The 24,299-nt window shown below is 37.9% G+C and overlaps 2 protein-coding genes across 2 annotated transcripts in view; one reads left to right on the forward strand and one right to left on the reverse strand.

The window, feature by feature from the left end:
* The window catches only part of LOC118808374 (metabotropic glutamate receptor 4-like), a 201,215-nt gene extending 192,547 nt beyond the window's left edge, over positions 1-8,668 (forward strand). Inside the window, exons 10-11 of the mRNA XM_036570999.1 lie at positions 5,818-6,067; positions 8,596-8,668. Of these exons, the coding sequence (XP_036426892.1) occupies positions 5,818-6,067; positions 8,596-8,645 (300 nt within the window). The 3' untranslated portion in view covers positions 8,646-8,668. The remainder of the gene's footprint in view (positions 1-5,817; positions 6,068-8,595) is intronic.
* Positions 8,669-11,298: 2,630 nt separating this feature from the next.
* LOC118807634 (complement C1q-like protein 2) lies at positions 11,299-18,183 on the reverse strand. The gene is made up of 6 exons (XM_036569671.1): positions 18,118-18,183; positions 16,657-16,745; positions 12,340-12,536; positions 12,122-12,247; positions 11,707-11,937; positions 11,299-11,324 (listed from the first exon to the last, which is right to left on the reverse strand). The coding sequence occupies exons 1-6, from the start codon at positions 18,118-18,120 to the stop codon at positions 11,299-11,301; spliced, it is 672 nt and encodes a 223-aa protein (XP_036425564.1). The 5' UTR covers positions 18,121-18,183.
* Positions 18,184-24,299: the final 6,116 nt, after the last annotated feature.

Here is a 24,299-nt window from a genome sequence, read left to right on the forward strand (position 1 = left end):
GGGCACTAAATTGGCCTGACCTGTCAGCACTGAAAACATTTGGCAAATTATAAAATGGAAAATACGACAAAGGAGACCCCGAACTGTTGAGCAGCTGAAATCCTATATCAAACAAGAACGGGAAAACATTTCACTTTCAAAACTACAGCAGTTGGTCTCCTCAGTTCCCAAATGCTTACGAGTGTTGTTAAAAGAAGAGGTGATGAAACACAGTGGTAAACATGACCCTGTCACAATTTTTTTGGAACATGTTGTTGGTATCAAATTTAAAATGGGCATATACTTTTCAAAAAACAATAAAATTCCCCAGTTTCAACATTCGATATGTTGTCTTTGTACTATTTTCAATGAAATATAGGTTTTAAATGATGCACATCATTGCATTTTGGTTTTATTTACATTTTGCACAGCGTCCCAACTTTTTTGGAAATGGCGTTGTAATTATTTAGTTTTATTTATAAGTAAAACAAAAAATGTGGCCTGTGCGAAGGTTATGCTTTGGCATATCCTGTACCATAGACAGTAGTTTGAAAACTGTCATGCAGCCAATGTCTGTCCAACAAAACTCAGCTTATCAAGTCTTGTAATAAATATGAAATTCAATGTTAAAAAAATTTAATAACAGGGGGCTCCGCAGGGGCAACTGTGGGCAACCGTCTAAACATTGGCCTGCTGTCAGGAGATTGCCAGTTCGATCCCAACAGTGCTAGAGCCGTCCATGGGCTTGAGTCCAAGAGTGCATAATTTGGGCCATTTCTGTTTGTCCATTCATCATCAAATGTTCACACAATGTAAATGGCAGCTGTTATGCTCAAATGATGTAGAAAAATTAATGTAAAAAAATGACAGTAATGCAGTCACAGTATTATAATGGAAATTAGTGACACGCTGATTAAAATAAAGAATTAAAAGTATTGAATGCTGTACTATTAAATTTTTGTCCATGTTGTAATATTCAAAAAGCACCTTTTCAATACATCGTGCACACAACTCCCTAGGTGAATTTATGTAGATATAGTGTGAACACCAGTCTAATGTATCTGGTAGAGTCTGAGTAGAAGGAGTTTAGTCTTTGGCAATAATACTGTATACACTTCTTGTATATTAAAGTATGTAACAGTTTTCTATTTTTGTGGTTGTCATGCTAATTATCTCCTCCTGTTTTAGTGACTTGTTTATTTCTCCAGGCCGTGGAGCTCCCAAAGGAGGTGTTCCAACACTCTGCACTACCTGAGTGTTAAAACACATTGTGAATGTTATTGAACCACTAGTGTTCTACCCGTAATGTGCATGCAAATTATGTTACACAACATTAACTCAATTACATAACATGTACACAGTTGTATTTAGTTCTGTAAAGTTTTAGATTACGTTGTCTGTCTTTGTTCGCCTATTTATCTATAGTGTCTAGGCACTTCATTCCCCCCCAAATCCCCCCGGGCTCTCTCACTGGTGCAAACCTTACCTCCCTGCTTGTGCTAGAAGTCTTCTTTTGTTGACACTGAGCTCTACAGATCACAGCAGTGGGTCTCTAATAGAGAGGAAGTTGGACCTCTTGGCAAATAAACCACTTTTCTTCTTATCAGGTTCACCTAATTAATTGCTACAGCTTTTTTCTTCTCTCTCTGCATGCAATCGGAACAGAATCAGAGTCACTTAACTTATTTAAACATAATGAATGGAGTTCTGCAGGAACAGTTAGTGAGAAAAGAATGTAAAAGTTCAGTGTGCACACCTCCATGAGTTTTCTCTTTTAATGAGCATAGAATCTTCTTGTGCAATAGCTTTATTAAAAGAAATACCTAAATTCTGCTGATGCTCATTCAATACATTGGCTGGCCTTTCTTAGTATCTGGCCTGTCTTTGTGTCAAAGTGATGAACATTAGAACAGTAGGATATTTGAAATACTTGAATTATTTTAAAAGAATAGGTCGCAGGTCGCAGAAAAATCCAGTTTACTCTCTTGCACCAAACATATTCAACTGGCTGACATGTTTAGTGTCCAAAGTTCTTCTTCAGTTTTGCACTGAAGCTATGAGGCTAATATAGCCTAAACGGAAAGGACGTGTATGTCACCTAAAGTTTTATAGAGCCACTTCTACTACATTAGATTTGTATCTCCAATCTGAAACTGCAAAGAAAAAGAAGCAAATACCATGAAAATTTAAAAGCAGTATGTTGGTTCCACTGCTCCAGCTTCAAAACTGAACATTTGCAAAATTCTAAGAAAGTCTTGTTTCCCTTTTTTGTTGTTGCTGTTGTTTCAGTCAAACTTTCAGGTCAGCTGACCTGGTAGCATCTATAAAACTTGTGCTGTCAGACTAAAACTTTCAGTCGTACAAAAAAAAATGTAAACATACACAGAGGAGTACAGCTGAAACATTTTATATTCAAAAATGAACTGGTTCTAAAAGATGTCCTCTCCTCCACCCCTTTGCCATCTATGATTAACATTTCTAGATCCGCCACTGCTTTCAGATGAGCTAATGCTGAAGATATTCAGAGCAATGTTAGAAGCTGAGGAGGAGGCATCATCTTACACAGGGTTATTCAGCAAACCTCAAAGAATTGCATGCATATAAGTGCATTAATGTTTCTCTTTACATACAGTGTTTATAATCACAAAGCTGAGGGCTGTATAGTCCTGTTTAATCTGAATTATCAGGTTGACTGTCAACAACTAAAAAAAGATTACTAGTTAGCTAACTGATACTGACATTCCTCGTAGTGATTTTTAGCAAATATAGTAAGCCAGATGAAGTTTAGCTTACCTAAGAGTCAGCAAGTCTTTCTATTAATCCTTTTGATATTAAACTGTGAGATTTGTCCTCCACAGAGTTTTATCCAAAGCCTTTTGAGCTTAAGGAATCAAATAAAAAGCACCACCCTCCAGATGATCAGGAAAACATGTGTCAGGCATCATTTGTGCCTCAGTAACACCTTTTAACCATTTCTTAGTCTGATAATTCCGAGTAGTTTACTGCCACTGTTGTTCTTACTGCAGGTCTGGGGAGTTTTGTCAGAGCTTGTGCTTCACTTGACGAAGGAAGTGTTGTTAAGCGACGAGATTGGCTGAGGGGCGGGTCACTCATAGTTTTGGAACTGATCAATTGTTGATTAATAGTAACTTCAATTCAGTGCAGTAGCAATAGTTGCACTGCTCCTTTCCAGTTCATTGAGTGATGCGGCATCTGTGGAAGATGCAAATGAACCATAGTTCAGGAATTATACTGTTGTATTATCCTATATTCTCCTATATATAAGTTGATTATTTTACTTACCTGTCATGCTTCCATCTCTGCGAAGGCTGCAACTTTCCTATTTTTCCTCCTTACTCCTACTCCAATTTCTTTTCCTACCAAAAACAACTTGAGTAGGAGTAAAAAGTTTCAGGTCAAAAACTACTGAAGTACCCAGTTTCATGTAGAACCGCAGTGAGACTTCTTAGTAGACACAGTATCCATCGACATGGGCAGTATTCTTCTCATTTCGCTCTAAAAATGAAATGCTACAGCTTGAAAGTGAGAGATGTGACCAACAGCAAAGCAGTCCATGTGCTGAACGAGAAGAACAGAATGCAAATAAACACAAAAATTAGGAATTAATAGAACGTCCATGACAGTTTTACTCAGCTAAAATTAACTGATCAAATCTGGTGTGTAGTTTCTACAAACCACATACGGAGCAAAAAATCCTCCTACCCATTTCCACATAATGAGACCTTAAGAATCCAGCACTTTCTCCTAAAAATAAATCGAGCTAGCGTTAGTTAAAATGTGATGGCTGCAGCGTATCCCTTCTCTATCTGAACAGTCTGAAATTCATCATCATTGGAAGTCACTGAAACTCCCTAACACCCCCTGTTTTTACTTTGTCATCTTTCATATAGCATAATCCTGTCTGACTGCAGAGGGGCTATGGGATAGGGGGAAGTATAGTTTATTCATAAGTCCCTGTAGAACTGCCATATATGCAGTAATTTGAACAGCTGAACACTTTTGAATGATGGCTTGTCTTTGCAGCTCTTTCACACTACAAAATCCTTCTAGCTCTGCTTAAAGCAGCAAATAAGAGGGCACAGAACCAGTCCTGTGTAGACCTTTCTGGCCTATTGATAATCACTGTTCATGAGAGATTATTTGCTAGGATATATACATAATCCTTTTCAGAACAGACTGGCATGTTCTCTGGCATACGAGTACTAATATCCACAGTGATCAAAACCCTGAAAAATATCTAAACTGTCCCTTTAATCGTAGCTCACAGGGAATGTAGCATTGAAGGAGCATCTGTTCCAGTGTTTCAGGCCAGCAGCTGTGGTGAAGCTAAGAGTATTGTAGGATGTATGCGTGTGCATATTTGTGTACATGTTCACTGGGGAAGAGCAGTGAAGTAACTACTTATGGGGGTGTGTTTTGGTGGGGGGGGGCTACCAAGCTCCTTAAAATTATTATTGGGACCTCATATAGATACTGACACAGATATACACCCCTAACTCACAGAAAGGCCCAGTTTCTCATCTATGTACCTCACCAGTCAGCCTCACCAGTCAACATTACACAGACAGCCCTGATGTCTATTTACCCCCCTTCTTATTCATTATGCACCTCATCCATGATAACCATTTTCAACAGATCCTTCACAACCTGCAACATGATACATTTATTATTTATCATTTTTAAATCATTCCTTTTTTTGCACTGGGGCCCATAAGATCCTAGTCATACCACCAGGAAGGGGGGTTCCTGTAAGTATTTCTTAGAACTGGCAAAATTAATGCAGTAGAGGTCTGCACAGGCTCGATTATGAACGCACCTGCTTCAACCACATGTAACGCCCGGCTGCACCCACAGAATCTAGTGGTAATCTTGCCTGCAGGCACCCACTTCAACCACGTCGTGCCCACCTGCACCTGCTCACTTTGGATATAGTTCTTTTCCACATGCATATAGCCTTTGGAATCTGCTACAGCTGGCACAGAACGTACCCACGCAACCTCCGTTGCCACAGGACGATGCAGCCTCCCCAATCCTCACCCACCGCACCTCCAAAAATAAAGATTTAAAAGTTGGAAAATAAAAAGAAACAATTTGTATGTTTTCAGGCTGAACATAATTGTGAGAAATTGAACATAACACCACAAAATTACCATGGCATGACATCAGCATGTCAACAGACAAGGGTGCAACAGCATTATCCAAGCAGCCAATATCACTTTGCTATATTTATCTGTGTCAAGATAATATTTTTTTCTGTATCAATATTATATTATTAGTTAATTATACCACAGAAAGCCTAAAACATAAAAAAAACAAATAGCTGCTGTGGCATACCGCAAAGTAGGTTGCAAAGGTAAAACAGTTTGCTTGGGAAAAGTGCAGTTATATTTAGTGGAAGTTACAGAGCTTCTTCATAACATGTTTCTCTCTGCAGCACACTTGCAGCATATTTGTTGCCCACCCGTCCGCTTCCACAATCATCCAATAATCTGATTATTCAACTCTGCCCTACCCAGCAAGTCATAATACCCACCCGCACTAGCCTGCAACATGTTGGCTGTTTGCCCGCCATGACCGCGGTGCCGCTAAATTAATCCCGCCACAAATTATTTCACAGATCACGCAGGACCCATGAGTAAGCCCGCCTTGCAGACCTCTATAATTCATTGCAAACAATGCAAACTAATAATACATCTGATCTCAGGGACATGACTTACAAACAGCACAAGGCATACAAACCATCTTCCAGTTCATGTACTGTTATAAATAAACAATGTGCTTATTTGCTTGTTGTATGTGCTCTTATCTCAATGGCAGATGTACATCCAGACAACCACTCTGACCGTCTCAGTCAGCCTGAGTGCCTCTGTGTCTCTGGGGTTGCTCTACATGCCTAAAGTCTACGTAGTGCTCCTCCACCCTGAGCAGAATGTGGCCAAGCGAAGCACTCGCAGCCTGAAAGCCGTGGTCACTGCTGCCACTATGTCCAACAAGTTCAACCCCAAGGGCGGCCTGCGGCCCAATGGAGAGGCCAAGACTGAGCTGTGCGAGAACCTGGAAACTCAAGGTGAGAGAGTTATAGATAATAGCTAATTTAGTCAAGGGGGCCACAGTTTTGTACATTCCTTAAAATGCTAAAGGTTGCCATCAGGTTAAGAACAAATGAGATGATAATGGGAACTCGAGTCCAGGATAAAAGAGTTGAAAAAGCTTCAAGGTGCTGCAGTTCTCCTTTTATGTTTTCTATTATGCAGTAGGCAGATTTAGGTCACTGAAAAAACAAGGTTGACGTTCTTAACGCCAACTTTAGATGGGATTGGTTAATATTTCAGACATTGTCCAGTCTATTGAATTTTACAGATGTCACTATAAATTTTTAGGGGTAAATGAGTTCTCTTATAATTATCCTGTAGTGCCTTGTAGAAATCATCCCCCACTATTTGGAAACCAGTGAAATGGGGCAGAATGTAGAGGGCCTTTCTACAACAGCCTTAAATAGGAGCCTGAAAGACTGACTCAGCAGAAATAACTTGGGTGATTATGCAAACCCACACCTCTAACTTGCATTTGCAGTGAGCAGAGAGCTTTGAAGGGTGTCCATGGAGAGATACAGCCACCAGTCTATGGTTTCAGGAGAATAACCCACTGATCTTGTAATGTTTTAATAAAAAGCTAAAAAAGCTGCTGTTCACTACAAGTAGGAGTGGATACTTGCATATTATAGACCAGGGATCTCAAACTCAAATTACATGATGGCCACTAGCCAGGTGGTCTTCTCCAAGGAGGGTCTGGTTACAATAATGCAGGGATAAAAATGTCCCTTTCTTCGTATATCAATTTAGCTACATAGTATATGCACTTATTTAAGTGCATCATATTCAGTGTTTATTAGCAATTCTGTTCAAAACAACTACTCCTACTACTACAAATGATGATTATTATTATTAGTAGTAGTAGTAGTAGTAGTATAAATACATAGTGTTTAGTAAAGCAATAAGCCATAATTGCAGTAAAGCACGGCCTCAAGTTGCTTATTGCTTTTATAAAATGGTGGCCAACATAAAATACGATAAAATACACAATTTTTCAGAAAAAATTTAAATTATTTTTATAAATAAATGATTTATTTATATAAATAATTTGCATATGTGTTACATAAAGATTTTGCCAATAAATGTAGTTCCTTTAGAGTATGATATGAATGAGGAGAACGTTCGGTCACCCATCGCTGTGTACTGCGGTCATTTCATGCTTTTTTTTTTTTTTCATATAACTTTTTGTCATACATCAATGAACATATGATAACGCAGCACTGTTTAATTCAAAAACTTTTGGTTTATAAGTACTTTTTGGTCACCAAATCACCACCGTGAGTCTTATTTAGCTTCAATCCAGCAGCATCCCTCTTCTCATGCTGGGGCTGAATCCAAAATGGCTCCCTGCTCCCTGCATAGTGCACTACGTAGGAATTTAAATACTTGATCCTTGAAAAGAGCAAAATATAGCTAAGAAATAGTTATTTGGGACTCAGACACATCCATACTCGACAAATAACACACTATTTGGCTGTAGAAGCTACAATGTCTAAACTTTCATAGCTAGCACACTATTTAGGGAGTACAGAGCCATTTGAGATTCAGCCTGGGTTTGACGCTACTTCTGACTGAAACATGAACACGTAAAGCGTGTAAGCAATTTATGTACGATATTTTTAGCCCTTTATACTACCGTTATACAGTTAACCATACCTACTACTTTAATAAGTACTTTAATTCGAGCCTGTGATATTTATGATGGAGTTGTTTAGGCTGTTGGCTATGTTTTAGCCTGTTAGCTAGCTGGCCAGCCTAGTTTTGGTTAAGAACATAAGTTTCCAGCCTCTCAGTTTAAACAAAAAATGGGTTTTCACTTCATCAGTACACTCGGTGGTCCATGCGAGCAGCATGAGAGTCAAAGATTATACTATTAACAGCACAAGTGCCGAACGCAGCCCACCAGTCATATTTTAGGACCGGAACTATCCGTTTTATAATAAATATTTTAGTGTTCAGTTAAATCAAGCAAAGTTACATGTAACAGCAGATTTTTTTTTTGGGATTCTTATTGTGATAGCTGTAGCATTCTTGCTGAACATTAGTGAAGTTATTCACTAAGTGGAGTGTTTACAAAGTAGAGCAGTTAATCGATGTTGAATTCTATTTGTTTGTTAATTCTGACATGCTGTATCTGCCATCATGTCATGAATGGATCTACAAAGTCTTGTTGAGCTATCGGCCTAAATTAGGATATTAGCTAATTTAGTCGAGGTTGAACTACATGCCTGCCCCCTCAATATGCAGCGCTCATGCTGTGTCAGGTTTTCATCTGAATGGTTCCTCTTGAGTGCAGCGCCCTGTTTTTGCCTTTAGCTTAAGTTGATTTTACATCACTTATAGTGAGTAACCAGCCACAGTGTGTGGTGGGTAAAACATATCTATCCATGAGATTCTAATATTTAGCTGTAGAAAAACAAGTTTGGATTTCAGGTTGAATTGTAAATATGTGACAGCCAGTTTGAGAATCCTGTTATAGGCCATGTTGTCTTTTCTCTTTCAGGACTCAGCCCCAAACAGACCTACATCAGCTACAGCAACCATGCAACCTAACAAAGTGAAAATGAGAAGAAAAAATGTGAAGCATGATGCCAGAAGGACAGCGTAACGTGGTTGATCACTTTTATGCATTTCATATGAAGCAGAAAAAAAAAACAAAACAAAGCCAACTTTGGTAGCCCCACAGAAATATTCTACTGAATGGAAACCAGATGAAGATCCTAAAAGGGACGTGTTAATAGGCCGATACTATTTGGAACATAGCTGAAAGCTTTATCCAGTCATTTCGTAAGGATCTTCCCAACAGTTATCTGAAAAAAGATTCCCAAAGGATCTGCCCAGCCGTAAAAGCACAAGAAGCAAATCCAAGTCACTGCTATGGACTTCAAGTGTAGAGTTTTGGAACAAACATGGCAAGAATCAACCCCCTGGAAAAGGACCTCTGCCCAAAATTGTTATGAACAGTGGTGCATGTGTTAACCAGAGAATGTAAAAGTAAACATGTATGCAATGCTTCTTTGTTCTAATTGATATTTGAAGAACTACATGTCCACTTGCGTATTCTGAATAGGGACATAGCAAGGATTCGACATGGTGGATACGCAATGTTCTGAAATGCTGTTGTGCTGAACATGTGAATCACTTCAAACACCCTTTTTGTCCTTTAAGTCTGCCTCTTCATTTCCAATGTGTGGTTCAAGCTTGGTCAGACGTATAAAGACAACACAAGATTAAAGTCTTCTCACTGTTTTGGATACAAGCGGTAAATAACAGTATGTCATATTGTCAACTGTTTGCCCTTGAATCAAGATGACGAAGGGGAAAAAGTGTTGATTTACACAGAGACTTGGACTGTAAAGGACCCCAAAACATCACAGCTGTCACCAGAGCAGAAGATTTACTTTATGGTAAACCTTAAATTTGGTCATTTGGTTATTTTTGCTTAATTTGGTCTTGTTAATGAAACTGGTCTGCAGCAGTTCTGGGCTTGTGCCATGGTAAAATATTATAGCATTGTACTGCCATTAGTTTCATGTTTCATTATTCTGGAACTGAAATACTAATAAATGTATTTTTATAGGTAATGCAGAATTGGAGTCATGCAGTTTTCTGTGGAGAAAACCTCGGGAACCAAAGCCCCTATGGCGAAAGGTAAAAGAAACATCTGAGTTCCAAAACTCAGTGATGTCAAAGTGCTCTCAGGAGGAAACTACGTATTCTGTTCTTTTCTACATTCTAATTTCTTTGCTATAGGTTTTTGTTTCAGTCTTTTCCCACTGGAAGACACAGTAATGAAAATGTTCTGAATAAGAAAAAAAAGCCAAGCGTCCATCCTTCAGATTGACAAAAATCATTTTTGAATATGTTCCTCTACTGTGATCTGATTTGTTTGTGTATGTGTGAGAGAGTGTGTGCGCTTATGTACTGACACATTTGATCATTTAATTATAAAATATGTATAATTGTGAATAAAGAGAAAACCATACTGCAAATTCTGGCTGCCTTTGACCTCTGTTAGTGTCGACGGTGGTGGGAGCTGCCATCAGTTGACTAGTTGTGGGTCATCAGTGTCACATCTCCTCTAGGTCATGAGTCCGATTAATCAAAAGTTTGTTCCAGACTACAGTGACCTATCCAGCTCCAGCAACAATCTCAAGATCCAGTTATCATAATCAATATCAAAGGCATGTTTCACCAAATTAAGTCATTTGCATGATGTCATACATCACTATTATCAGGATTTCCACACATCCTGGTAAATTTGGAAATATATAGACTAGTCATGGAAACACCTGGAACATAAGAAAATTGCTAAAATGTTCTGGAAATATTATTGATGTCCTGTAAAATATATAGCTGTGCTTTTAAGCCACTGATATTTTTTTTAGACTTCCATTGAAGCTCTTGTTCAAACAATTCTCAAGTGGATTTGATCTACTTATCGGAGGCTTTTGTCACTGTTAGTGATCACTGATCAGAGTCTGTGCCAGCTCAAGTGCACACTGTCATTAAACCAAAAGGGAGACAATTACTAAGGAGTTCTGAAATTCATGTTATGTTATGCTGATAATGTAGTTTGTAATGAAAAATTAATCAAATTACAGAAAAATGCAAAATAGAGGCATTTTCAGTAATGGTCTCAGACTTTTGGTCCCTACTGTATCACATTACATACACATTTCATACATGTCTTAAAGCCACAGTAACCAAGGGATAGAGAAAGGTTGGAAAATGATCATGTAACAAAAGAAACTGACCATTTTTTACATAGGCCCACACAAATGTCATGAGTGGACCTCAGTGATAAAAGAATAAAATACAAGAAAAATGTAGTCTAGTATTTTATCATCAACAGCCATTTTTCTCCTAACTTCACCAATTCCTCATGAATGTCAAGGCAAAATCTCCATTGGTGGTAGAAATCTTTCATAAACCACAGGAACCTGTCATCTAGTATCTGTAACAGTGTTGGAGGCTCAGGGCTGGGTCAGCTTCAACCTGTCCACAGTACACATTGTAGATACTTTGAACACTGAATCTATGAGCAGTGCTCATGCAAGCAAGGATCCTTTGACTGGTTCTCAATTTGTTTAGTGCAAATGGAACATGCGGAGTCACGCCAGGGTTAATGCAAGCTATCAACAGTAACATGGGTGTATGAATTTAGCCTTTGAAACATCTCGAGATCCTTCCAAAACTAGTAATTTCAAGGGTCAAATACTTGGAGCAAGTCTATACAAGAGAATTTTATATTAAGAGAATAATACGAAAATGGTATATTCCATAGCACTGGGTTCTGACACAGTGTTGAGATAACATTTGAAAACTGATATGTTTGTCTTATTTGGTTCTAAAAAAAAAGCACTTTTAAGACAACTTGCAAATTCAGCAAGGCCATTTATTATGTTGAAGTATAACATACAACAAAGGAAGCATGGTGCGGCAGTAATCCAATCTAGGATTAATCAGCACAAAATGGAGATCTGATAAGCAACAATAATTTGGGAATAAATCCCATTAATTCAATTGATACATTAATTTTTTTATTAATCAAGAGGAAAAAGCAGAGTTCCACTGAACGTTGATAGTTTGATAACACCATTAATGATCTTGCCTCTCTCATTGAGCAACACAAAGACTTTGTCAAATTTCTGCAGCTGCACTATAACTGCATTGGAGCTGCTTTCCCCTCTGAGGGGCTGCTCTGGTGTAGACTCATAAACGAACGATGCAACTAGCTCATCAGTATTCTTGAAGATGTGCAACGTTGTTGACTCACTGTGACTCCATGTGAAGAAATAGGTCGAAAAAGTATAGACACCATTAACTGGGGCGGTGAAGACACCTGCATGTAAGAAGAAAGACAAAGCAAAAAAAAACATCCATTTCTTTATGAAAAAACTGAAGAGAATAGAAAAATTATGTTAAGAAAGACAATCTGTGTAATTTCTTTGATTGTTGAGAACACTTGTTTCTCATATACTGAACAAATCTGTGACTTTCTGATGAAAAGTGCTTTTGTTCAGGACCTGTTTCAGAATCATAAGCCCCACCAACGTTGGTTATCACGTCTTGATAGATCAAAGTAGTGTGATAATCAAAGGGACCAGTATGATCTTGTCCTAATGCAGCAGTGAACGCCACCTGTGGAGTGGCTAAAGTCACAAACAGAAGAAATAAGAGTAATTCATTTAAAGGAACCAACAAAATTTACACAATCTTCATATTACTGTAGAAACTGCATTACCTTTGCTCATTCTTTTCAGCTCCAATACAACACTCTCAGAGGCAGCCAGTTTGGTTTGCAGTTCTGTCTGCTTCTTCTCTGATTCATCAAGCCTTCTTTGAAGCTCCTTCTCTGCCTTTTCAGATGCAGACAGTCTTTTCTCCAGAGTCAGCAGCTTATTTATGACTGCAAGTATGTAATCATCGTCACCTGTTGAGCTGTATCAGAAATTTGACAAGTTAACTTCTGAAATTCTTGACCTTATAATTAATGTTGATCACTGGTAGACCTTTTTAAGGCTAATTTATAGTCTGACAAGAAATGTGTGTGTGGGTGTATATGCTGATTTTGTGCCCACCTGTCTATACTGGGCCTCATACTGAGACACATCTAATGACTATTTTTTTCCACAATGACAAGTACAGATAGGGTTAATTGTAAACACTGTTAAATTAATACAAATGTATAAAAATCTGTATAAAGTGGGCTTTCCATCCCAAATAAATAAAAATGTATGCATTAAAATAAGTACAAAAAGTGAAAAGAGGCTGTGTCAAACTCTGGCAGACTTATTGTTGACCACAAAGTAGAACAGCGAATGTCAGCACAATAAAATTGAAATGTATTTACATGATATCTACACTCTCTCACTGTCCATTTTATCAAGTCTGGTGAACTTTATGGGTTTTAAAATTACAGACTGTAGTCCATTTGTTCCTCTGCATAATTTGTTAGCCCACATTAACCCCATTCATCAATAACCAGAGGGCCACCACTGAGCAGGCACTATTTGGGTAGTGGATCAATCTCAGCACTTCAGTGACACTGATATGGTAGTAGCATGTTTGTATGTGAGTGCTGCACAGAGTGGAGCACACACAGCAGTGTTGCTGGAGTTTTTAAAGGAATAGTTTGTCCAAAAATCACATTTGCATGATTTTCCACTTACCCCAAATGCAGTCGATCAGCCAAAACATGTTGGTCTCAAATTTTTCACCTTTAGTTTAGAAGTGAAGCTACAAGGCTAACATCGCTTACAAACACCGACTGAGTCAGCACAACTGTTTTCATACACACCCAACCCCCTCAAACTGCATCTTAATTTAGGTTGTGCAGACACATCAGTGTGGTTTAGAACACAGTATGACTCACTTTTAATTATACAAGCTAAAAAAAAAACTCTCAGAGTAGCTAAAAGAAGGGGCAACCATTTAGGATAACTGCAACTATTTCCTTCCTGAGCACAATTTGGTGTCCTTCCACAAAAGACGACCAAAGGCGGGGCTAAAGGAGTTCACAGACGCACCACAGGCAAGGTGCGGTATACAAGGGTGGTCTGGAAATACTAGGTGGTCTGGGACCTCCTGATTAATCTCTTAGATCCCCAGCGTGTCTCAAAATCAAACTTCTAGGAGGTCCTTGAAAATAAACTTTATTATTTTGCTTATGCTGTTCATTAGGGCAAAAAGACCCTAAAATACAAATTCAGGGACTTCACAATTGACAAGCTTCTGTCTTTCATATTCTTCTATTCTAACTATGCAGTCTTCCTCAGAGTGGTGCTGTAGCAAATTAGTTCACACAGTTGGTCCTTCATAGCCTAGCAACTGTAACTATACTCAGAATTCCTCTGAAAATCTTTACAATGTGCCATAGCATGTTTGCAAATCTGAAAACTTGCCAGATTTCTCAAGAGATTGGTGAAAAGTGTGAAATGATACACATACTGGACCCCCCAGTGACTCCCCAGACCACCTCTTAGCTACATACACCATGACAGTAAGAAAGCACAACAAAGGAAAAAGTAACCAACCTCAGATTCATTTTTTGATTCTTTAAAGTGGTTCTATGTGACAAGCTCTAAGAGGGTGATTAAAACAATACAGTTCTGAATTATGTGACTTAAACACACCCCAGTTGTGGAGAAACACTCTTGATGAAAAAAGGTAATTTTGGGTGAATCTAGATTAATGTCTGTAAGAAAGCTGTGAGAATTTGCAGCTCATATTGTCACGATAATACAAGAATATGACCCAAAGCATGTGCTACATGACTATCTATATGACTGGATAAATAATCTTATACGTTTTACTCTGCTTTAGGTTGTATCCTGCACTCCTCTAAATAAAACAACAGTTGTCTTTCTTCATGTAACCAGTTCACTGCAACTTCCCCTAAGCCACATAAAGGAGTTTTGGGTATAGGCCATACAAAGATACAGAGATGCACTGCTAAAATCTTAAAAAAGAAAGAAGAGAAATTTTTGCAGTGAATGGTGTCCCAGTTCAGGCAAGAACCACAAAGATGCTATGTGTGATTCATCTTTTTGACCTTAATGCTGCTGTAGTTGGATAACGAATTCAGAGCATTTAAAAAGGAAAAAAGTTCAATGTAAAATGAAGTTACAGCACCTTTTGTGGTCGCGAAGCTGTATAGATTGATATCAGTGATTATTAGTGCTTCAGTGTTCAACTGGTATCAACTAGCTTTGCTGTTACCAGGTGTTAGCAAACGCCCATTAGCATGTTGTATGTCTCAAATGCTTTCCTTCTCACATTGTTGTCATATGGAAAATAAATTGTTGCTCCAGAGTACTTCAACCCTGGCACTGCTTTCAAATGACTAACTGAAGTACTAATGGATGCTTACAAAATGCCCCAAGCTACTCTGCTGTTTGGGCTGCAGATGGTGGGAGATACTTTCCAGGCAAACATAACACCATTATAGATGTTCTCTAGTGGCTTATGCAGAAATATTATTTATGCATCAGCTCTGTTTTGCCAAAGAGCTGAACTTCCTGGTGAGCCCATTGACCAATGCATTTTAGCGCTGTGGGAGTTAATTCAGCACTATACAGCTGGAGCACTCAAGGACACATTTTGTGAGAAAACATGGAGAAAACATCATGAGACCTGTTTACACTTTCTGCCTCAATTATACCGTACATCAATACCAAAATCAAAAGAACCTCTACTCTATCAAAACTAGCAAGGGTAGTTCTAAAATGTTCTAACTAACAAAAAAGTATTATATTTGGATATTCAACTTGAGTTAATTTTAAAAATGTAATGGAGCTTGTTTGTTACCTGAAATGTAATATACATTATTCAAAACTGGAGTTGAGATATTATGGTAACACTTTATTTGGAGTGGTCCTTTGTAGATGATTAATAAACTCTTAACAGATTATCAGTGAAGTAGCAATAGTGAAGCATCTGAATACACTGAAGTAAATATCCTGAGGATGTTTCTGTTGATACAATACTTACATTAAGTAGATGTATTGTTACTATGTTACCTCCATTACGCAAAACCTCACCCTCACCCTGGGCCTAATCCTAACCCTAACCCTAACCTTAACCCAAAACCTAATCCTAACCCTCATATGTTTTTCACATGTTACTGAGAGTCTGTTGAGTGTTTGTTTCATCTGAAAAGGACCACTCAAAATAAAGTGTCACCAATATTCTATTAATAATTAATGATTATATTACTATAATTATTTTGGAAATAGGTAATGATTTATTTTAGGTGGCCATTGTAATGCCCTGTTCTTAAATGACCAGGACCCTCAAAAGACCACCACAGAGCCAGTATTATCTGGATGATGGAACATTCTCAGCATTGCTGTGACACTGACGTGGCGGTGGCTTGTTAGTGTGTGTTGTGCTGGTATGAGTGGATCAGACACAGCAGTGCTGCTGGAGTTTTTAAACACTGTGTCCACTCACTGTCCACTCTATTAAACACACCTACCTTAATTGTCCACCTCAGAGACAATAGCTCATCTGTTGCTGCACAGTTTGTGTTGTTCATCCTCTAGTCCTTCATCGGTGATCACAGGACACTCTTGGCTGGATATTTTTTGGTAGGTGGACTATTCTTAGTTCAGCAGTGACACTAAGGTGTTTAAGAGCTTCAGCAGCACTGCTGTGTCTGATTCACTCGTACCAGCGCAACACACACAAACATGCCACCACCACATCAGTGTCACTGCGGTACTGAGAACGATCCACCACCCTGTAGGGTGGTCCTGTGGGGGTCCTGATCATTTCCTTAAATATTTCTATAAACAAAAATGATACCCTCAAATCTTAACTCTATGTAGCCAATTGTACAGGTTGACTCACTGTAGTATAGTATTATGTATTATGATTTCAACATGAAATTGTAACATTCATTATCATAATCAGCTTCAAACTATAATTACATAATCAAGCTGAATGTAAGCAAATGAGTCATCTCTATTTGAAAACTATTTGTGTGTGTGTGTGTGTGTGTGTGTGTGTGTGTATGTGTGTGTGTGTATGTGTGTGTGTCTAGATATGTATTACTCACTCAATCAGAAGGTCATCACTGGCCAGTGTACAACCAACACAGAGAAGTGTAGAAAGCAAAACAAATCCTGTTTGAAAACGAGCAAACACCTGAAGCATCACACATACACACACACACACACACACACACACACACACACACACACACATGCACATACAGATATACAATACATCTGTAAGATGTTTGACATATTGATACACAAATGATTGAGTCATTATACCATGTACACTAGAGTCTAAAGGTCTGAGACCACTAGCATCCAAGTTAATACAAAATATTGTATCACAAATTCTATTATTAGCATAACAAATTGCATGAAAAGTAGAATCTTTGAAATATTTAATGAATGTCCGAAAGCTTGTAATTGGTATGCCCCTCTTTTGCTTTGACTGCGCGCATATTAAACAATGGCTACAAGTTGATTAACAAGGCTTTGATGAGTAGAGAGTCGTCTGAACGCGTGCTTCAATGGAAGAGATGAAACTAAAAATATCTGACCTTTTTGTACAAAGGACTTAACATTTACTTTGGGATGTAATTGTATATCATCGATGATTGACAGGTAACCCAGTGGCCATACCTCAAAGACGATAATTGCTATTTTGGCCTTCTAAATCATGAAAAATAATATGTACACATAATGTTTTATTCACTTTTACATTTAAAAGGATGATTAAGGTGCCTTAAATAGCCATTAGGCAATGAAAGAGTAAATCACCCCCCCCGCCCCATCTCTGCTGAGAGTTTCCCAGAGTTTGACATTCCATGTCAGAAAAATTATCTGCATTTTGCGTTTGTGTCCCGGTGGTTCAAATGAGTTAAATTGTGAAAATTATGTAAATGTAACACCGCATGGTTCTCCAAATGCATTTATAGCTGACCTCCAGAGTGACTCAGAAAACACGTTTTTTTAAGTATGTAAAGCATGTGGGCGCAGCTTTGGAAACCACTCCTTTAGATCATGTGTTGCTGTCTGATGTTTCTCCAGCAAGGGGAGCAGGTCATCATGAACCTACACCAGAATAAGCTTGTGAATGCATGTTTGAGGCAATAACTATTAAAACAATAGGTGAAGTAGATATAATGGATAATTGTTGACAGTGCCCAGGCGTAGTGACCTAGTAAGAGTGCATAATCTTAAATGTTTCTTCTTCATTTGAATTGTTAACATTTTCTGCTACAGTTTCAGTTTTACAGTTTCAGTTTTAATTTATTTCAATCATAAAACTTTGATTATTTCCAGTTATAAATAAAAAAGTCCAGGCTTTTCAAAGTGGTCTCAGACTTTTGGACTCTACTGTACCTACTACAAAGTCTGCATTCATTATTCACTCGCAAGGAGGCAAGTTGCTATAACTGGCCTAATTTTGGTCTACTTTTTCTGTTTGAGAAAACATATACAATACAATAAAGGATCATAAACATTGACTGGATGAAAAGAGAAAAAGAATTTTGACTTGCCATCTTAGTAGTGCGGATTCACGGTTTCAGCCTTAAAGGGGAACTTCTCTGTTTAATCGCCTGAGATGATGATCTGACACCGACTTCTGACAGTGACCTGTTATACATGGCTCAGGCTCATGTCCCCACCCACACTGCAAATTCACAGGAATGATATTGCCATTTATTTATCCGTTGCCTTGAAGAAAATTCAATAGAAAACAAAAGAGCACAGAGCACTCAAAGAGCGCCTGATTATAAAGAAGTACAAGATTCCAATTGTATTTTACAATGATGTGAATTCGCACATAATCTTATTTTTATGCAGAACAAAAACAGCATGATTTGTTATTATGCAGTATGTTACTTATACAGTCTTGGACTGGTAGATTACTGCACTTTTCCTACAATATGATCTTAGCAATGAATTGTCTTCATCTGAATTTGGCATTAAAAATAAATAATGATAATAATATAAACACACAAACAATTATTTTTGCTACTAGTTCAATGAAACCTGTGTATTTTGGGTTTTATTTCACTCCAAATTTCACATTTGCTTGTACATTGTCCAAATTTTCATAGACACCCCTCTAATTAGTGGGTTCAGCTACTTTAGGGTGCACCCATTGCTGTACAGTCATTAAATTGCACATAGTTTGTAGAATAGTTTGTCTACTGAAAAGCACAGTCAATAGAATGGTATTTTCTGGAGCAGCTGCACACAAGCCTAAGTGCACCATGCCCAATGCCAAGCACCAGCTAAAGGGGTATGAATCCCCCCAGCACTGGACAGTGCAGCAGAAATAATATGTAATCTTTGCGTTCTCTGGAGTGATGGTGCTCCATCCAATATTTTTGGGATGAGTTAGAGTGGTGTTTGTAATTCAGAACTAATCATTCAACATCAGTACCTGACCTCACGGCAATGTTCCAACATCGAGTGTAAAGCCTTCCCAAAAGAGTATAGGTCGTCACTGCAACAAATGAAGACCCTTGATTTCAGCGGAAACACTGGATGAAAAAGGTGTCTACAAACTTTTGGACACACTGTGTATATTGGAATATTGGATATTCAATCTTTTTTGTACTCTTTCTATTGTCAATTAAGCCAGAGCGTAACGTGCCTAACAATGAATGGAAGCTATTAGGAACATCATAACATGATCTCAATTTCTAGTTTGGACTACAGATGAATTCAAATATTTCCACAGCTTATACATTCCAGTCTTCTTCAAAGACATGGTAGGACAGAAATCTTCAGTTTTTCATAATGTTTACTCAACATTTATGATAACAAAATATCATGCACTTCTGTCCCTTATTGAACAATTTCAGATCGAGACAGGCATCATTCAAGAAAAGTACACACCCAGAGCAGAGCACAAATGAATTCAAAACACCAGCTTCCCTTGTGATGAAAGCTGAATATTAATGCTGGAAATGAAAAAGCAGATTTGCAAGTCAAACCGGAGTGTGTATATATAGGTGTGACTCAGTTGCCCAACTTAGCACAATCTGCTCATGCAGAAGTTCACAACACTTTATCTGTGTATCTGTATTGTTATGAAATTTCTGCTGGTTTCCAAAACTCTAACCTTCGATAGAGGTAAATTTAGGTCACAAGTATGTCACAAAACAATTTTACACTGAAGATCTAAAGGTATCCCAGCCTTAATGTGATTTTCAGTCTTGAGATAAGTGGGAGATTCTTTGTGGTTTAGGTTTTTATTAAGGGTCAGTATGGTCTGTGGCCTGTATCTTTGCCATTTTTATAAACGAGATTATTTACATTGAAGAAATATAGTTCTGATTCAGTTCAGTTCAGTATTTCAACTTATGCAGATAAAAGGGGCACTCCAGCCAAAATGAAAAATTCAACTCAATGTTGTAAGCATTCCTACTCACCTCAACAGTGGTGCCATAATAGTCCTGAGGATGAGATTTAACAGTTTAAAAACTAGGATACCCCTGCCTCTAATGATCTTATCTTATCTAATCTTGAAGGTGGGAGGAAATAAAGTGCTTGGGGAGGATACACAAGGCTGGAATGTTTGACTTTTTTTCTCCACTAGCTGGCTACTACAGAAGGAAGCCAGACAGTTAATGTTGCTGCTAGGAAGCCAAACATAATGTCTATAGCCTCTATACCAGTGACTATTGTTGCATTCAGAATTTATTTGTTGCTGTGGGGGGATTTGTAATGGTTGTGTTATGCATTATGTATTTACGTAATGCATGCTGGGTATTGTAGTGAGAAAACACTGATGAATGCAAGCAAGTTTGTCAGTTCTATGAGGCTAAGGGACGTAATATTGCACTACAGAATATACATAACATACAAAATGATATATTAAATGCGACTTTTGGGCCAGAATGCCCTTTAAGTAATCCACATTTTGTCATCCACAAAAGTTTCGCTTTTGGCAGTAAATAAAAGTGATAATAATTTGATAATAATAATCAAGTCAATTCAAATATTTCTAAAAATATACAGTTGCTTGTTTATAATGGTCACTTGTACAATGGTACTTTTCCTTGGAAACAAAACATAAACTCAAATGATTAGTGCAATATACCCCAAAGGGCCAGTCTACATACAGTACTATGTAAAAGTCAGAGACCACCCTTTCCTTTGTTTCAAGTCAAAACAGCCATTCAGTACAAATTTTTCATTGTCAGAAAATAATGGAGGAAACATATATAACAGAACATTACACAAAAATCTTTAAGTATATCAGTCAATCTGTCAGTCTTAATTTCATTAGTCCACTCTTTACTTCTGTGCACTTTACTGCCACTGCCTTCCAATTTTCCAATTAAAGCTAACCAGTTATAGCTGTATCCTCCCAATAAAAGCTGTTCTCAAAGCTGTCACTGACACTAACCAAAGCAACTAACCAAACACACATTAACTGACCTGTAAATTTCTTTCTCATGTGCATCTGAAATAGCTAAAAGAGATAATAGATAGAAAGGAGAGTAGACATAATACAATTGCATAAACACACTTTCCCAGAACACCTCAGCAGCAGCAGCAGCATTGTCACTTTTAGCCTTGTCTGCACGGGTGCGTCTGAGACAGCGAAAGAGTTTGTCTTGCTTCTCGTTCCCTTGGCTTCCCGCAGCAGAGGGCAGATGAGGGGACAGCAGCAGTGTGTTAATCCGAGACTCATCCCATCTGCTGTGTGGCCGTGGGCTGAGGGTTCAGTCCTCTAGAGAGTGCCTCTGCTTTTCCATCCCGCCGGGCAAGCCCACTCGGATGCAGTATTTAATGGTAACCAACAGTTCCCTCAGGAGCCTGAATTTGAATCTGACGTGACGTAAACATACATTATAATCATCACCAATATTGGGTGTATTATATTTTTTATATTTTGCTGTATTATTTTTTAGTTGATTTATATACAAAAGCAGAGAATATGTTGTTAGCTCACTAGCTTTCTTTTTAAATGAGGACATTTTTTTGTTACTCTCAGAATAAACAACAAAATATTAAGCTCTGATTTTGTATTTTAGGCTTTTAAGTAAATTAAGCTGTGAATGCAGAGTAGGTGACAAATCTGATGCCTGTCTTGCTTACAGACAGCAAAGCTCTGGTTTCAGTCGTGCAAGAAAACACACTCTTTCTATGACCCAGTTACCATCACTGCCCAAAAGAAAGAGACCCCCAGGGATGTCCAGTGGAGAGGGTGAGCAGGAAAAGGCTTCATTAGAACAAGCTGCTTCCATATTTTACGCTAGTTGGATTTCCAATGGATAATTATGATAGTTTGGAATATTTAAAGGGCCTTAATCATGGAAAACTGAATTTTCCTCACTTCTTGGAAATAAAGAAGTTTGATGTGATGTGTAAACATTGTTAAAGTTTCAAAACTGTACAAATCACTCCCCAGTCCATACAATCAATGTATGTAAACATAGCTGCAATAACAGCCTGTTTTGATTTCACTGTTTTCGTGATGTCGCAAAAACCAGTGCGTTTAAATATATCCACCTACTCCTACAGCAGTTTAGCCCAATCATAGTGAAGTTCAGCCCCAATTGCTTTTTGAATAAGGCACAATACAGCACATCCAATCAGAACAGAGCTTGTTCATATATCTCAGCCATATATCATAAGGAGATGTTGGTAAATGGTCATGGAAAAATGAACTACGACTGTTTTGGTATGCAAACTTCATATGTGGACATCATGGGAATAGATAATATACAAGAAAAATGTAGGATATGAGTCCTTTAAGTCAATGTGAGCTGTAAATCATGACACATTTTCCCTCTGTACAGTGTGTCTGACTGAAATGTGGGATGTAGGTGGGTCTCTGAGCTGTCTGAGCTTGAACTTGCTCTATGATAAGTGCACTGTAAAAAGTAGGACAGGGTACAAGTTGACAAGTTCAGTGTTTTTAAAGTTTGAAATTAATTAAAATATTGCGTTTGTTCATCTGAACTAAAATTTTGCATCGTTTCATTCAACGTATTTATTTGAATTAAAACAGTTAAACTTGTTATCCCATGAAGTCATTTTTTTAGGTTGAATTCACAATCCATTTTCTAGTATGGGGTAGTGCATGGCTGACAAGACCGAATGCACAGTACGATGAAAAATGCATTGCAAACCCATGAATGAGATGCAAATTCAGAAAACACTGTCATCAACATGACCACACCTGAACTACATTTCACAAATGCTCTGCAAATAAAGAAAACACAACTTCAGAAAAGCTGCAAAACTAGCCACAACAGAATGGAAATGTTTCTGGGTGACTCAGTGGGGACAGAATATCTGTGATGGAAACTCACTGATAAGACAAATTGATAAGACAACATAGACTCACATTACATTAAGTACATGGTTAACTTGGCTGGCTAGTTAGCTATCTGATAGGTCATAGCTGTACTACGGAAGTTATTAGTCCTATCTGTTATTGCTTTTTGAAATAATAGAGCTATGCTCTACAGCTAATTCCCATTATTAGTAATATTAGTTATTTGCTCAAATAAAAGTTGTTAGGTGAATGTTAAAAGTTTGAACTGCTTCATCCTCTTTGAGCATCTTCCAGAATCAGTTCCGTCATGTTGCCTGAGTCTGCAGAGTGTCTACAAATTTGCAGGGTTTTTTTGCACAGCATTTGTAAAATTCAGTACAGATGTTTCAGTGCAGATCATTTTGATCAAAATGTTTCCTGCATTTGCAGCTCAGCCATTGTAGTAATGGGAGAGAAAGGTAAAATATGGTATTGTTGCTTAATATTATTTTTGCCCCACTTGCCAGTGCACAGTGATGTATTCAAAAATCAGAATGTTTTTGATGCAGGTAAAGTCATTGCATTTTGATGGAATGTTATGGGAAAACAAGATTTTTTGTCATTTAAATGCAAGGATATTGCTGTGCTCAGCTGGCCAGTGATTTTGTGCCTGCGTAATTATGAAATTTAGTTTATAAAATCAAAGAGTCTCTAAATTGTCCATGTTTGCCCTTTGAAGCTACACCAGAACCCATCCTTTGATCTGCTGTGCCAAACTCTGAACTTGTCGTATAATACAATGCATGCCACATTTGGGAGATGACTAAATTTAATTTATGCCGAGATCACCTTCTTGATTTATCAGCATGAGTGCATTTATGATACCAGAGATGAAAAGACATTTTTCTCCCCTGACATCAAGACAGCTGGGGTAGAAGACCATCTGATGTCTGACTGTGAGGGACTCTGGATTCATATCACTGCAATATCATTATCCTACACTGGGATAAGGTGATGCAAAAGCTGGTCATATTACATTATATAGGAGTACCAACTTAATTTAGTGTCAACTTCAGCCAATAAAGCAGACTCATAAGGTACTGTGTAAAAGTCAGAGACCACTCATCATTTATTTAATTTACAGTTAAAACTAATAAGTTATTCATTTTTCAGTATCAAGAAAAAACAGAAGACATGATAACCAGAAAATTACACATAGACCTCAAATACTAATATTTTTCAGTGTTTAGCATGTCTGACATTTGCAGCTTCTGTTCTTTTCAGGAGATTTGCTTTTAACTTTTCAAAGAAATCGATTGGGATGTTTTCCCACAACTCCAAAAGTTCAGTCGTAGAAGTTGGTTACATTTTCTGCTCCTCACAATGCAAGTAATCCCAAAGTTATTCAGTAATGTTGAGGTCTGGACTCTGGGGTGGTCAGTTCATTGTTCTAAG

Source organism: Colossoma macropomum, unplaced genomic scaffold, assembly GCF_904425465.1.
Source record: "Colossoma macropomum unplaced genomic scaffold, Colossoma_macropomum, whole genome shotgun sequence".
NCBI classification, from domain to species: Eukaryota; Metazoa; Chordata; class Actinopteri; order Characiformes; family Serrasalmidae; genus Colossoma; species Colossoma macropomum.